We start from the raw sequence: 14,708 nt of genomic DNA on the forward strand, positions 1-14,708 counted from the left end.
CAACCAACTCATAGAATTGCGAGAAATTATAAACCATCACTGTTTTACACCACTAAGTTTTAGAGTGGCTTGCCCTATAACAAAGGCTAAAAGACACAGGACGGTAGGCAAAACTCTAGAAAATGAATGAGAACACTCCTCGCAAATTCAGCTCCCTTTCCCTGCTGAGAAAGATGAAACAGAAATAGCATGCATGAAACAAGAACAGGATGCTATTAAAAAGAACTTTTGGAAATTACAAATATAATAGACAACAGAAAATCTTAAACTCAGTAAAAATACTGGAATATAAAATCAGAGAAATCTTCCAGAAAGCAGTATAAAGATAAAGAGATGAACAGGGCCAAAAATATACATAATAAAGGATCTCCCCCCTCCTCAAAAAAAAAAAAAGGATCAATCTAAGAGGTCCAACATCTGATTAACTGTTCTACAGAGAAGAAAGAAAGAAAGAAAGAAAGAAAGAAAGAAAGAAGGAAAGAACGAAAGAAAGAAAGAAAGAAAGAAAGGAGGGAGGGAGGGAGGGAAGGAAGGAAGGAAGGAAGGAAGGAAGAAAGAAAGAAAGAAAGAAAATGAAAATGGGAGGAAATCATCAAAGAAATAAATCAAAAGAAAATTTCCCCAAATTGAAGACTATAAGTTTACAAAATCAAAAAGCCAAGAAAGCATCCTGCCCAACAAATGGAAAAAAAGACATCATGGTGAAACTTCAGAATACTAGAGAAAAATCTAAAAACCTTTGGAGGATGGGAAGGGGAAATAAAGGGCCAGGAATAAGAATAATATTAGATTTCTCAGTAGCAACATTGGAAGACAGGAGACAGTGAAGTAATCCCTTCAAAATTCTAAAGGGAAAATAATTATAACTTGGAAGACTATGGGAAAATATTCCAAAGGGAAAACTATTCCAAAGGGAAAATAATTATAACTTGGAAGTGTGAAGATAGAATCAAGATACTACTAGACTTTCAAAATCTCAAAACATCTATTCCCATGCTTCCTTTCTCAGAAAGCTCCTAGGGGATGCTTCTTAACAAACTGAGGAAATTTACCAAGAAAAAACAAAGTATGGGATCTAAGAAACAGAAGATAAAAAATAGGAAAGAGATGAAAGAATTCCTAGAAGGACAGCTATGTAGTACAGCAGGCATTAAGTGCAGCAGGACAGACAGGAGTAGGAAGATGAAAGGCTCCATGAAGGAAATTTCTAGAAAAAAATTCATAAAATTGTTTGACATTTATTGCAGCTCTATTTACAATAGCCAGGACATGGAAGCAACCTAAGTGTCCATCATCGGATGAATGGATAAAGAAGATGTGGCACATATACACAATGGAATATTACTCAGCCATAAAAAGAAATGAAATGGAGGTATTTGTAGTGAGGTGGATGGAGTTACAGTCTGTCATACAGAGTGAAGTCAGAAAGAGAAAAACAAATACAGTATGCTGACACATATATATGGAATCTAAGGGAAAAAAAAAAAAAGGTCATGAAGAACGTAGTGGCAAGACGGGAATAAAGACACAGACCTACTAGAGAATGGACTTGAGGATATGGGGAGGGGGAGGGGTAAGATGTGACAGGGTGAGAGAGTGGCATGGACATATATACACTACCAAATGTAAAATAGATAGCTAGTGGGAAGCAGCTGCATAGCACAGGGAGATCAGCTTGGTGCTTTGTGACCACCTAGAGGGGTGGGATAGGGAGGGTGGGAGGGAGGGAGACGCAAGAGGGAAGAGATATGGGAACATACGTATATGTATAACTGATTCACTTTGTTATAAAGCAGAAACTAACACACCATTGTAAAGCAGTTATACTCCAATAAAGATGTTTAAAAAAAAAAAATGTTTGACAGGTATGTGGACATGTTTTTGAAGGGTGGTTTGTAGAGCTGCTGGAGAGTTAGAACCACCAGCCAAAGCTTCAAAAAAAAGGCTAAGCAAATGAAAATGTGAAGCAATTATTAACTTTGATAAAAACAAAAGGAGTCCCAGAACATACAGTTCTCTAAATAGGAAATACATCTATACTTCTTGGCTCAGCACTAAATATTTATATACTCATAATAACAAAATCATTAAGGATTTAACTAAGAATTGTGATGGATTATCCTGAGAGAAAGGGGAAGATGCAAGAAAGCATGAACCATCATCCACCTTAAAAGTAAATCTAGAGGTAATATCTAAAATCGGAGAATGAAGATAGCAGTTTTAAAATTATGATGGTAAAAACCTGAAGAATCAGTTAAGATTTGAAAGTGTCTCACTCTGAGAAGTGAGACAGCAGGGGTGGGTGGGAAGAAGATAGGTGGGGATATATCATTTTTACTATAGGCTTTTTAAAGCACACTTTTAAAGTTATAAACGGGTTATATGTCACGGATCCCATATTTATATAAATTCAGTAGTTTTACATGAATTGACAGATTTCTTTGTCAACTGACCCACCCCCTGTTATTCATTTGCTGGCTGAAATGTCCCAGTCTTTGTATGTCATCCACAGCACTAATAATAAGAAGCTCCCCACGCCTCACCACCAGGGTAATATCTGAGCTTTCATTTTCCTTTTGCTGCTATCAAGAAAGTCTCACCTTTCATACATTTCAAGATTAATTCAACTAATCTAAAAACACATTGACCCTTCCCTCACTGTGTTATGTTTACAAGGATCAAAGAGAATACACAGCTTGCTGGGCACATTAACATAGGTTTCAAAGGCAACTATTTTATAGCAAGTCAAACATTTTTATGCAATTCCTTCTCTAAAGTTCCTCCCAATTACGAAAAACTATACACCTGAATCCTCTCTTCAAATTACAGCAAGACAGAAACATAAAATTACCCACCAGGACCACTGTACTCGGTATAGTGTGACATCAGAGGAAAGGACACCACCTCCACCACCTCACTGGGCAGGGCTGAAATATTCAAAAGTTAGCTAGCTCCTGACTAGAACAAAAACACATCATCGGTTAAAATTAAGCCCGAACAGAGCCATCCCTTCTTGTTGGCTTTTCACTTCTCACAAACAGAAAACAGGCAAGGTGAGTGAACACCTGTACCTTGAAGGTGACAGGGAACATCGTATTCGATCTCATCGTGCCTCGAGGGGCTTAAGAACAGAGTTCCGTCCACCAGCGGGAACTGCTCGAACACCGGGAGCGCCCGGTGGCACAGGGCGCAGTTCACCACGTTCCTGTGGCTGGCGCTGAGGGCCGCGAGGATGAACTTCCGCAGATCCTCGCCCTGGCCCATCTGGGCGTCGTCCTCCACCCGCACGTGGAAAGTGTTCAGCTTGTGCCGGGGGATGTGCGTGAGGAGCTCGGACAGGTCCAGGCGCCGCAGGAACTGCACGGGCGCGTCGAAGTGGCCCCCCCTGTGAACTGACAACCCGGCCGGACTGTAGTCAAAGTGGGCGTTTCGGAACACGTGGCCCCCCGCCAGGGCCTTTTTGTGAGGTTCCAGGTGGATGGCGTTCTTCAGGAACTCCCCGAGGTACCTGGAGGAGCGGGGGCCGCTGAAGTGGGCGGGGGAGAGGATGGAGTAGCCGGTGGGCGGGGACTGGCCCGGGGAGCCGCAGGGGGAGCGCGCCCCGTAGGCTGCGGCGCCCCCGCCCTTCTCCTGGGAGTTCTGCCGGTCCATGGAGTGCCGGCGGGGCAGGTCGTGGCTCAGGCCTTTCTGGGGCTTGGTGGGCGGCCGGCACTTCTTGGCCTCCTCCACCGCCTCACCGGGGGGCCTCCCGGTGTTCCTCTCCGACCCCGACTTCTTCTTTTTCTCATCCTGCATCCGCTTCACCTGGTACCAGTCCGTGTCCTTCTTCAAGTGGCCCTGGCCGCAGCGGCAGGAGCAGAAGCGGAAGGCCAGGTCGTAGCCCTTCTTGGTCCACATGTTCTGGCGGCACTGCTTCTCGTTCCAGCTGCGGGCCCGGCCGATGCAGTTGAACTGCACCAGGATGCTGCTCTCCCACGCGTAGAAGCACTGCAGGTGCATCCAGGTGCTGTGAGGGCAGTGCTCGTTGTTGCACACCACCTTCTGGTAGTCGTCCTTCTCCAGGTCGACCGGCCTCCCGAAGCTGCAGATCAGCGGCGTGGCACAAGGGGCTTCTGGGGAGAAACACAGAGAGAGGGAGAGAGAGAAAGTCAGCTAGCGGGCTGTGGGATTCCAACCCACGGCCAAGTGTGAGATCAAAGCTACCATCCCACCTTAGCCCATTCACGCCAAAGGTACGGTGTTTCTGGTGTGGAGATTTCTACTACTGGAATAACACCAGACAGGGTTCGAAAACATGCACCATTTTCTTCTGGTGTGATGTTGTACCAAGGGAATTTATTTTCTGATTATCCGTTATCTGCTGAAAAACATACCAGTAAGCTTCAAAAAGTCCAAATCCTTCACAGTGCAATTAGCCGTATGTCAGTACTTGTAACAGTGTAGTATGAGGTCTTCCTGAGACGTGGGTGTAATGAAAGGCAGTTTCAGGGTTCTTTTAAAAATGAATCACTCCTGGGGCTTCCCCGCTGGCGCAGCGGTTAAGATTCCGCCTGCCAATGCAGGGAACATAGGTTCGAGCCCAGGTCCGGGAAGATCCCACATGCTGCGGAGCAACTAAGCCCGTGTGCCACAACTACTGAGCCTGCGCCCTAGAGCCCGCGAGCCGCCAACTACTGAGCCCGTGCGCCTAGAGCCCGCTCTCCGCAACAAGAGAAGCCACCGCAATGAGAAGCCCGAGCACCGCAACGAAGAGTAGCCCCCGCTCGCCATAATTAGAGAAAAGCCCGTGCACAGCAACAAAGACCCAGTGCAGCCAAAAATAAAATAAAATGAAATTTTTTTAAAAACCCACACCATTCACTTTATAAAAACAAACAAAAAAAATGAATCACTCCAGTGAACTAGGAAATATGACGGAGCTCTGAACCAACAAGTTCAGATGGTAGCTCCAAAAGGGCCCTTGAAACACTATCACGGGATTTAGGTTATCCTGAATATCACAGAGAAAAGAAGACAGACTTGCCTAATATAATACAACGTGCCACCAAACGAAGCGGCAGAGATGATAGGACCCACAAAGCCTATGGCTATGTTACAATCATCCCCTTCAGTGTCGGATTCCAGGAACTTAGCAAAATGGCCCAAACCGAACTGTCTACCCCCATGATCACCGTGGCTTCCCCATCTACCTCCCGGGTGTCACAATGCTTAATCTTCACTTCTCCAAACCCCAACCGTCCAGTGTAGCAATTCACAGCATGGACTCTGCAACCAGACTACCTCGCTTAGAACCCCAGCAGTACCACTGATGAGCTGTGTGCTCGTGAACAAGTTACTTTACTTCTCTGTGTGTCAGCTTCCTCTGTATAAAATGCAGATAACAACTGAATGTACCTTATATGGCTCTTAAAAGGATGAAATAGGGCTTCCCTGGTGGCACAGTGGTTGAGAATCTGCCTGCTAATGCAGGGGACACGGGTTCGAGCCCTGGTCTGGGAAGATCCCACATGCCGCGGAGCAGCTGGGCCCGTGAGCCACAACTACTGAGGCTGCGCGTCTGGAGCCTGTGCCCCGCAACGGGAGGGGCCACGATAGTGAAAGGCCCGCGCACCGCGATGAAGAGCGGTCCCCGCACCGCGATGAAGAGTGGCCCCCACTTGCCGCAACTAGAGAAAGCCCTCGCACGAACCGAAGACCCAGCATAGCCAAAAATAAATAAATAAATAAAAATTAAAAAAAAAAAAAGTAGCTATAAAAAAATTTAAAAAAAAAAAAAAAAAGGATGAAATATACTGATACACAGGTGGTGCTGAGAGCAGGGACTGGCACGTAATAAACCTCTTCCCCTTCCTCCCATTCTTCAAGGCCCATCTCTAGATGCCAGGACTCCCCTCTTCCCTTGCATCCTGATCTCCCCACCCCCAGGAAGGTTCTGGACTGAACCTTACTTGAGTCCCCACTGTGGTTGGTCCCCACTGGGTGATGACTCAGGAAAGGATGCCTATTACTCAGCTTTGTGCTCCTGGCACCACTGGGCTCATGCCTTGCACACATCCAGTGCTGAATAAAGGTGCATTGGAAAGACACTGGTACATGAAACCCACACATGACAAGCAGAGCAGAAGGGAGAGAGAGGGCTGTAACCCTAGGCAGAAAGACTAGTGTAGGGAAGCACACTGCAAAGAAGTAGAAGAGTGGTATGTATACTGGGTAAATTAACTGTAGTCACCTGAAATGTAGACACCTTTAGTATCTTAAAATGTTAATCAGTCAATTAAACAAAGTTCAGTTGCTTTTATCTTTAATCCTTCAGAGGAACAGCCTCAAAGGCAGTGACTCTGTAATGTAATGGCAATCACCAAAGTGATATTAACCCAGGACTAAGGAAATCAAATTTAAAGAATGACCTAGCAGTACCCTTGCATTCACGATACCCAAATTTTAAATTTTAAATGCTGAGACGGACTTGATATTTCTTTTAAAAGTATTTTCACATTTCACACACTAGGTGTTTAGAAAGTAAGTAAATGAATAATGTCATGCCTCTTTTTCAAATTCCTAAGTCTTACAATTTACTGAAACATATAGGAAACATTTTTTTAACTGTAAAAAACAGGACTGGTGGCATTCAAAAACCACACCTATAACAAATTAGCCATATTATAGAAATGTATTTGATTGTTTCCTGAAAGCTGTTTCTAAATTTACAAAATCCCTAGCTCTTAAGAATAGCAGTCCCACAAAGGTATAAATGGAATACAAACACCTGATACAACCAAACCTTTAAGGGGGAAGTGGAAAGAAGGGAATCCCACATTCAGTGAGGGCCTGTGTTACACACCTCCCCTGGGACATTAGTCTGAGCTGTGACAGCTTGACCAACAAGCAAAATGAGAAAAGGTTCCTTTATACAAAGTCAGCATGGTTTTAAAAAATGTATAGGAACACTCCAGTACCTGTTTCTACGGCTTCACCGTCAAATATTCCGTAATCAGCTTCTATTTCTCCCTGCCCAAGTGAAAATAATCACGGCTCACCTCATTCTAGGCAAAAATCTCAAGTAGTTTCAACTCTGGACAGTAAGATAATGAGGCTGACGTCACTTGGGCAAAGTCTGTCACTCTCTTTCTCATCCTGTATCCTTCCTCCCCACTCAGGCCTCGGTCCTCCCCCACCTAGTAAAAGGGAAGGACCTGACTGTAGTCATTTACACTGGCTGCCCAACAAACCCAAAGCTCTTGACAAACTCATTCATGCTAACAGGAACCCCCCAAACCAGACACTGCCATTTTCAGCTTCTTAATTGTGAAATTTACTGTTTTCACCACTCTTAAAATAGTTTCAGGCATCACAAGAAGATGGGGAGTTCGGCGGGGTGGAGGGGCGAGGAGGGGCTTCTGAAGTCACATGAGGCTTTCTAGACAAAGCCTAAGGTAGGGACTCGGTCATTTTCATCATTGTAAACCCACCACCGTGAAGATCGTATCGTGCCTAACAAACGTCTCTTTGAAGGCAAGTACGGCCCGGTCGGATTTAGGACTCTGCAGTGACTGGGTGCTGGAGGAGGGAGAGGGGAGGAAGGTGGCCACTGGGGAGCACAGCCCACTGCTCCGCCCCTGAGTCGCAGCAGGCCTTCTAGACTCAGCACAGAATTCTCTCTGGGGCAGAGCCTGGCCCTCACCCTCACTTCCTCAGACTTACCATGATCTATTCTACCCTCCTTCAGCATCCAGGTACCAAGGGCAAACTTTAGGGTTTCTGAACAACTATTTTACGACAGGGATCTGTTCCGTACAGTAATTCTTCTTACATGGGAACACATCCCCTTGTTTGCAGAGCAAGTTCCCCTCGGGGTATGACGGTTCTGACCAGAGGATCCTCATCGCTGAGCTTCCTGAGAGGCCAGAGCATGGTGACTGAGGATACGGATTCTGGAGCCAGCCAGCCTGCATTGACTCTCAGCTCTAAACTTATTAGTTTTAAGACCCTGGACTAGTCACTTAACCTCCCTGCGCTTCTATCTTCTCACCTGTTAAAATGGCAGAAATGAGAGTGAGCACCTACCTGAAAGGGTTGCCGTGAAAACCAAAGGAGTTGTGAAGGCAGTCTGAACAGTGTCCAGCACATAATGAGCACCACTTAAACATAAGCAATTATTATTAAAAGCTTTATCACTTTATATTACCTGATGTCAAAACCAAAGGACTCTGAATGTGTTTAGAGCAAAGCTACAACCAGCAAGTGACCGTCCTCCTTTCTCCATCTGTAAAGAAGTGCAAGCAATGTTCTGCTTCCCTACAACAAACAAAGCAGGGTGGTGTGCGTAAAATAATTCACTAAATATCTACGGACAAGTTTTAAAGAAGAAGGAAAATTTACTTCTTCTAACCCCTTAAAGATGTTCTCCTCAGTGTCAGACAAATAAGTATCTTGCTATGTGTGTTTTTCGACCTAAACAATCTTTTCCAAGCCTGGATAACAGGGATTCATAAAAGGCATGGCTGTGTTTGATTCATGAGATGTGTTCCTAAAGAACTTACATAACTCAAGACTGATTATCCCCTAGTCTGGGGGTAGAGTATGGGGAAATGCATCCTCAGAATGCATAAATCTGCAGCCGTTGTGCTGTATTTTTGCTTTACTGGTGCTTTTTAATATCAGCATTATCTCTAATATTTCTCAGTTGTACCTCATAAATTGACAGCATGGCATATCATAGTGTTTTATCACATTTCTGTTCCAAAGTTACAGATTTTCAGGATGTTTTTCAGTACCAGTATTAGCATACTGGGGTATTTTGAAAGCTATAATAAAGGTTTAAATTATAAAGTTAATTTTAAAATAATAACACAAATGTCACCAAAATCCATGAAAAAGTTCTATAAACAACAAGAGTTCACATAATATTGCCAAGGGTTAGTAGGTATTTCTCTTTAAAAGAAAAGGTAATGACATTGGGTAACAAAGCATTTTTATAATTCAGTTGACCTGCTGGCTTTGAAAATATGAGATGGCTTGATGCATAACTTGGGGGAATGTGTCTGTTGAAATTTTCCATATAATGTGAAGCTTTTATTATTATTTATGTGTCATTAGTTGAAATTTGCATAATTCAATTCGCATATAATGGGATCACACTGTACTAGGAAATAAATTAGCAGGCTGCCTTTTCTCCTGCTTGGAGATTTAGATCTTGAGGGCGCGGAGAACTACACAGCACCCTAGCATTTCATGTACTGCATGCACTCACCCTGAAGGAGAGGTCGGTCCAAGAGCTCTCGGAACCAAACCACAATACCATAGGATGGGAACAGAACTCCAGATTAAGTATATGTGTACGTGCACTAGTGTATGCACGTGTGCCTGTATGTGTGCATATATATAACTGCAAAGAGACTGCCCAGTTGTTGAACTATCCCACTGTTAAAGACTCCAGAAAAGACCTCACGTCATCCTCGAGTACTATAATCCAAATTTAAAGCATTTTCCTTGCTTCTCTGAAACACTCTAGAACCTGATTTTGATTATCCTTGTCAATGGCCTCCCCTTTACCTGCACAAATATTCACAATATGGCCATAATCAAAACTCCTAAATCATATTTTTCATATGTAATTCCCATTTTACCACCTAAGTTATAAGCACAGTGTGCCCAAAACGTTGACCTACTTCTCCCTTGGTGCCCCCAGAATGGTGCCTGGAGACCAAAGGCCACGGTGGAGTTGGCCGCTCCCCTTGCCTCTGGATTCCCAAAGCCATCAGCTTAAAAGACAAATGGCTTCACCTCCCCCCAGTCTGTCCAACGGGTAAAACATATGGCCGCATGATTAACTGGCAACATGGGTTACCTGCAGACCAGGTACCTGTCAAAGAATACGATCCATTAACTCACTGCTGTTCAATATCTGCCAAAAGCTCAACTGAGAGAAACAATTTTTAAGAAAGAGTCCAGAGATGATGTCCACACATTCCTCTAGATCAGAGTTCCAGTGGGGTGGTCTGGCCTGCAGTGTCTTATTAAACCAGTACAGCGTTTTTTGTTATGAAGTGTAAATGCCTTTTAGATGTATCATGCCCTCTCTGGGTCATCCAGGCCTCCACTCCAGCCCCATTCATATACTTACTCATATGCCAGGACCCTGGATGCATTTGGGTGTGTGAGTCCTGTGCTAGATAAAAGCTATCCCTTAGTTAAGCCAGGTGTCCCAGAGTTGGTTACTTGGACCACATTGTTTTATTCCCTGGACAGGCTGTTTTGAATGACGTGAGCAGGCCTAATAAATTTGTTTTATTTATGAAAGGACATTGTCATGGACATTGCTCAGTATTTTATAACATCTCATAAGTCGCTGGTTTTGTTTTGCTTCATTTGCTAACCTGATGGACACTGTAGCGCAGGCCACCTCTTCTGTCTGCCTCTTTCCTCTGTGTGCTGGAAATCCGAAAGCCACGTTTGTGACCTACCTCTTGTAACGCCTCAAGACGTCCATTATTTTTCCCAACAGTATCACCTCTATTACTAATATTCTCACTTATTTATTATTTCTTATAGTATTACATGTATTTTTGAAAGCCACTTTATTTTTAGAAGAAGGAGGCTATAAATGATCAAAACAGAAATCCATTCCCCACCTCTCCTCGTAACTTTCAAATCAGCTTTGCCTAATACGTATCAAAATTTGGACTTGACGGGGGCCCAGGTGCTCCCCTCCCTTCTCACTTTCCAAAGTCGGCCAGAGCAGGGTGCCAGGTGAGAGGGGAGGCCGGTGCTGACCCACGACCCCGGGAGCCCCACAGACACAGCGCCGTCAGGAAAGGCTGCCCCCTTCTGCCTTGCCTGCGGCACAAGCGGTGGGTCCTGGAGCCGCTCTGCTCACCCGCTCCGTGCCTCTCCCCCATCCCACAGCCCACGCCTCTCACCCACTTCCCCTGGGCCCAGCTTCCCACTCTGCTATTCATACCCAGGCCTCTACTGTTCCCAGCGCACCTACTCTCCTACTTCTCCCAGCCCAGCTGGCTCCTGCTGCTCGGCTCTGCCAGCCAACCTGGCCCCTCTGGCCTCCTTGCCCCACCTGGACCGTGCAGGTGCCTCCCCCATCACCTGCTCCCAGCCTCACTGATGAAATTAGACATGGTGAAGTGGGCTCAGACTCCTCCCAACTCCACCCCGCCTTGTCTTCTTCTGGGGGTGTGTGGAGTGGGGGGGGGGGTCTCGCTCCTGGGCTCTAACCCACAAAGCCTAGACTCTTGCGGGCATTGTCATCCTCATGTGGGCCCAGTTTTGTCTCCACTTAGCTCTTCCCAACAGCAGCCTCTTTACCTCCCCTCCTCCCCTTCTCCCCCCTCACCTAGCAAACCCAGGAATTCATTTCTGGAAAATATGAAAAGGAGAATCCCATGTTCACTGCAGAGACTAGCTCTAAGGGGAGAGGCAGAAAAAAGAGCAATGAACTGAGAAGTTGCAAGTATTACAGATGTGGCCACACAATCTGAACCTGCTGCAGGGTCACATCACCACTGACAACTACAAGAATCCAACCAACTCCATCTTCCTAGGATGGCTACTGAAAAAACACCAATGTAAAAACTTAATAGCAAGAATAGCAGATTACTGTAGTCATCTCGCTTTTATTAATGGCATTAGCAATTATAATGACAACTTGATTTAATAATAAAAGTCATATTCATTGGTAAACTAATCATAGATACATGTACTCATATATAAGAATATAAGAAAAAATAAGTTTATAACAGGTGCCAAGTGAAATAAGGCACATGCGATCATATATATGTGTACATGAGTGTATCTATGAATAACTAGATATCACCTTATCAATGTAATTTCATACACATGCACGTGTACACACACACACGTCTACTCTAGATGCAATATTATTTCCACAGTGAACAACAACAAAAGACCCTTGCTTTTGCTAACCAAGTTCTTTAACAGTTAAATTTGAACCTTGAGATCCACTGTAAACCCATCCTTTTGGCAATTACAATTGCCAGTAAACAACTGTTTGCTTTATGGGTTGCCCTTTCTCATGTCACTCTTTGAATACTGGCCAGCTTGGCATTAGCCACGGCAGGAATCTGTCATCACCTTTTGGAATTCTGACCACATTCTCTAAGATATTAATCATCCCTTGCCCGCTGCTTGGCATCAAAGCAAATTCAGTGAGCATCTTCTCCTTCCAGTGACACGGGGTTTTGAAGCTTGTGGGTCCAGCAGGTTTGCTTCATCTTTTTTACAGACACTGGCATAAAAAAGAATGATGAAAAATATAGAAAAATATACACAAATGAGTATTTGGAACCAGGAATATATTGTTCCACTCTGTGCACAGATGTGATGCCATCAGCATTTCCGCTTTCCTCCTGCTCCTGGAATGAATCAGGGAACATCAATACAGCGCATGACAACCCTGAATTTCTTCCATCATCGCAATTGATCATGAAAATGGTAAAGGTTTATCATCTGCAAATATTATGGATTTGAGGCCAGATTTTTTTAATCAGCATATCCTGATAAGTAGACTTAACACCAGTTTACCAGGTCTGACACACTAAAATCTTCTGAATCTTTACTATAAAGAAGTCAAATACAGGATAATATGAGTACTTGACTACAGGTCTCTAGAGATCTGGACATCTGCAAAACAGTACAATAGTTATATTCTCAAAATGCTGTAAAAACTCAAACTATACAGATAAACTTCATATAGGAAATATTTCTAAGTGATCTGGTCTCTGAATAAATCAGTTTTCTTAGCAGGTTTATTATACATAATTACCTAAAGAAAGAGCCTTCAAATTTTCCAGGATACTAATAAACACTCATTTGGGCAAATGTATGGCTTCTTTTAATAGCTATCGTTTAATAAAGACCCTGTTTTAGAAGACGTAATAAAAACACCAGGGTTTGTCTTAGGGTTAAACACTTACTACAGAAGAAAGAAAATACATGGGGTCTCTGAAAATCAGCTAATTACAAGTCAATTCAAATAACGTTTTTGAACACCTGTTATGTGCCCAGTTCAGAGCTTAACATAGGGGCTGCAAGTGTTGAATAAATTTGTAAGCCATACTTTCCTATGTCTTTGAGTATCTTATACTTTTTTGTTGAAAACTGGACACTTTAAATAACATAAAGTGGCACTCAAAATCAGATTCTCTCTACTTGCAGGATACGCTTCTGTTGTTGTTACTGCTGTTTGTTTAGTGATGTTTAATTCTGTAAAGTCTCTATTTTTTCGTCACGTGTAGCCACTGAAGTTTCTGCTCAGTTAGCTTAGTGGTCTAGCTAATAAACTGGACAGAGACTTCCTTAAATGCCCTAAACCAATAAGTGTCCCATCCTTCGCCAGAGGGCTGTGTGTGTGTGTTGGGCAAGCCTTCAATGCTTCAACAGTTTACAACCTTACTTAGCCTTTACTCTCTGCTTACTCAGAGCCTCAAGGTCAGCCAGAGGTGAGAATGAGGGCCTCCTCAGGTCTTTCCTGGACATGCTCAGAGCGCTGCCATGTGCACAGTCTTCTAGAGCACCAGGAATACATCAGAGCTTCTCAAAGCCCCTTATGGACCTCCTACTTCCAAGACATTCTCTTTAAGTTTTTTGACCCATTTCTTGTTTGCTCCAACTGGTATCACTGCTGCAGGCAGTTGCAATGATAAAGAATTGCTGCTGAGTGTTTTCAGCAGACATCCTAAGAGAGCTTCGAACACTGGGTGACCTCTGAGCCAGGTCAAATAAAGACCAGCCCTGTGAATGAGGCTTTACCAGGGACCTTCCAGACAGGTCAAATGGTGAGAGTTCCCTGGGGCTAGGGCTTTTGGGGAAGCTCCAAACCTGTTCTTCCCCCTCTAGTGACTACGAGGTTGCTTGTTTTAAAGCTACCACGTTGGTGGGAATGTAAATTGATACAGCCACTGTGGAGAACAATATGGAGGTTCCTTAAAAAACTAAAAATAGAACTACCATATGACCCAGCAATCCCACTACTGGGCATATACCCTGAGAAAACCATAATTCAAAAAGAGTCATGTACCAAAATGTTCATTGCAGCTCTGTTTACAATAGCCAGGACATGGAAGCAACCTAAGTGTCCATCATCGGATGAATGGATAAAGAAGATGTGGCACATATATACAATGGAATATTACTCAGCCATAAAAAGAAATGAAATGGAGGTATTTGTAGTGAGGTGGATGGAGTTAGAGTCTGTCATACAGAGTGAAGTAAGTCAGAAAGAGAAAAACAAATACAGTATGCTAACACATATATATGGAATCTAAGGAAAAAAAAAAAAGGTCATGAAGAACCTAGTGGCAAGACGGGAATAAAGACACAGACCTACTAGAGAATGGACTTCAGGATATGGGGAGGGGGTGGGGTGAGATTGACAGGGTGAGAGAGTGTCATGGACATATATACACTACCAAATGTAAAATAGATAGCTAGTGGGAAGCAGCCGCATAGCACAGGGAGATCAGCTCGGTGCTTTGTGACCACCTAGAGGGGTGGGATGGGGAGGGTGGGAGGGAGGGAGATGCAAGAGGGAAGAGATATGGGAACATATGTATATGTATAACTGATTCACTTTGTTGTAAAGCAGAAACTAACACACCATTGTAAAGCAATTATACTCCAATAAAGATATTTAAAAAAAAAAAAAGCTACCACGCATACTACTATATAAAAAATAA

General features: G+C 43.8%; 1 protein-coding gene across 7 annotated transcripts in view; it reads right to left on the reverse strand.

The window, feature by feature from the left end:
• Positions 1-14,708, reverse strand: part of HECA (hdc homolog, cell cycle regulator) — a 44,175-nt gene that overhangs the window by 10,734 nt on the left and 18,733 nt on the right. For 4 of the 7 annotated variants that reach the window (XR_005022132.1, XR_005022131.1, XR_005022130.1 and 1 more), the window contains exon 2: positions 3,072-4,112. Coding sequence is in view for 4 of the 7 variants with exons in the window: in XM_036871046.1 (XP_036726941.1) it covers positions 3,072-4,112 (1,041 nt within the window). In the remaining 3 variants the exon portion in view is untranslated. Of the gene's footprint in view, positions 1-2,855; positions 2,928-3,071; positions 4,113-4,373; positions 4,532-14,708 lie in introns of those variants that run through there. The other 3 variants (XM_036871048.1, XM_036871049.1, XM_036871047.1) reach the window with 2 other exon arrangements.

The sequence above is a fragment of the Balaenoptera musculus genome, chromosome 12, assembly GCF_009873245.2.
Source record: "Balaenoptera musculus isolate JJ_BM4_2016_0621 chromosome 12, mBalMus1.pri.v3, whole genome shotgun sequence".
NCBI classification, from domain to species: domain Eukaryota; kingdom Metazoa; phylum Chordata; class Mammalia; order Artiodactyla; family Balaenopteridae; genus Balaenoptera; species Balaenoptera musculus.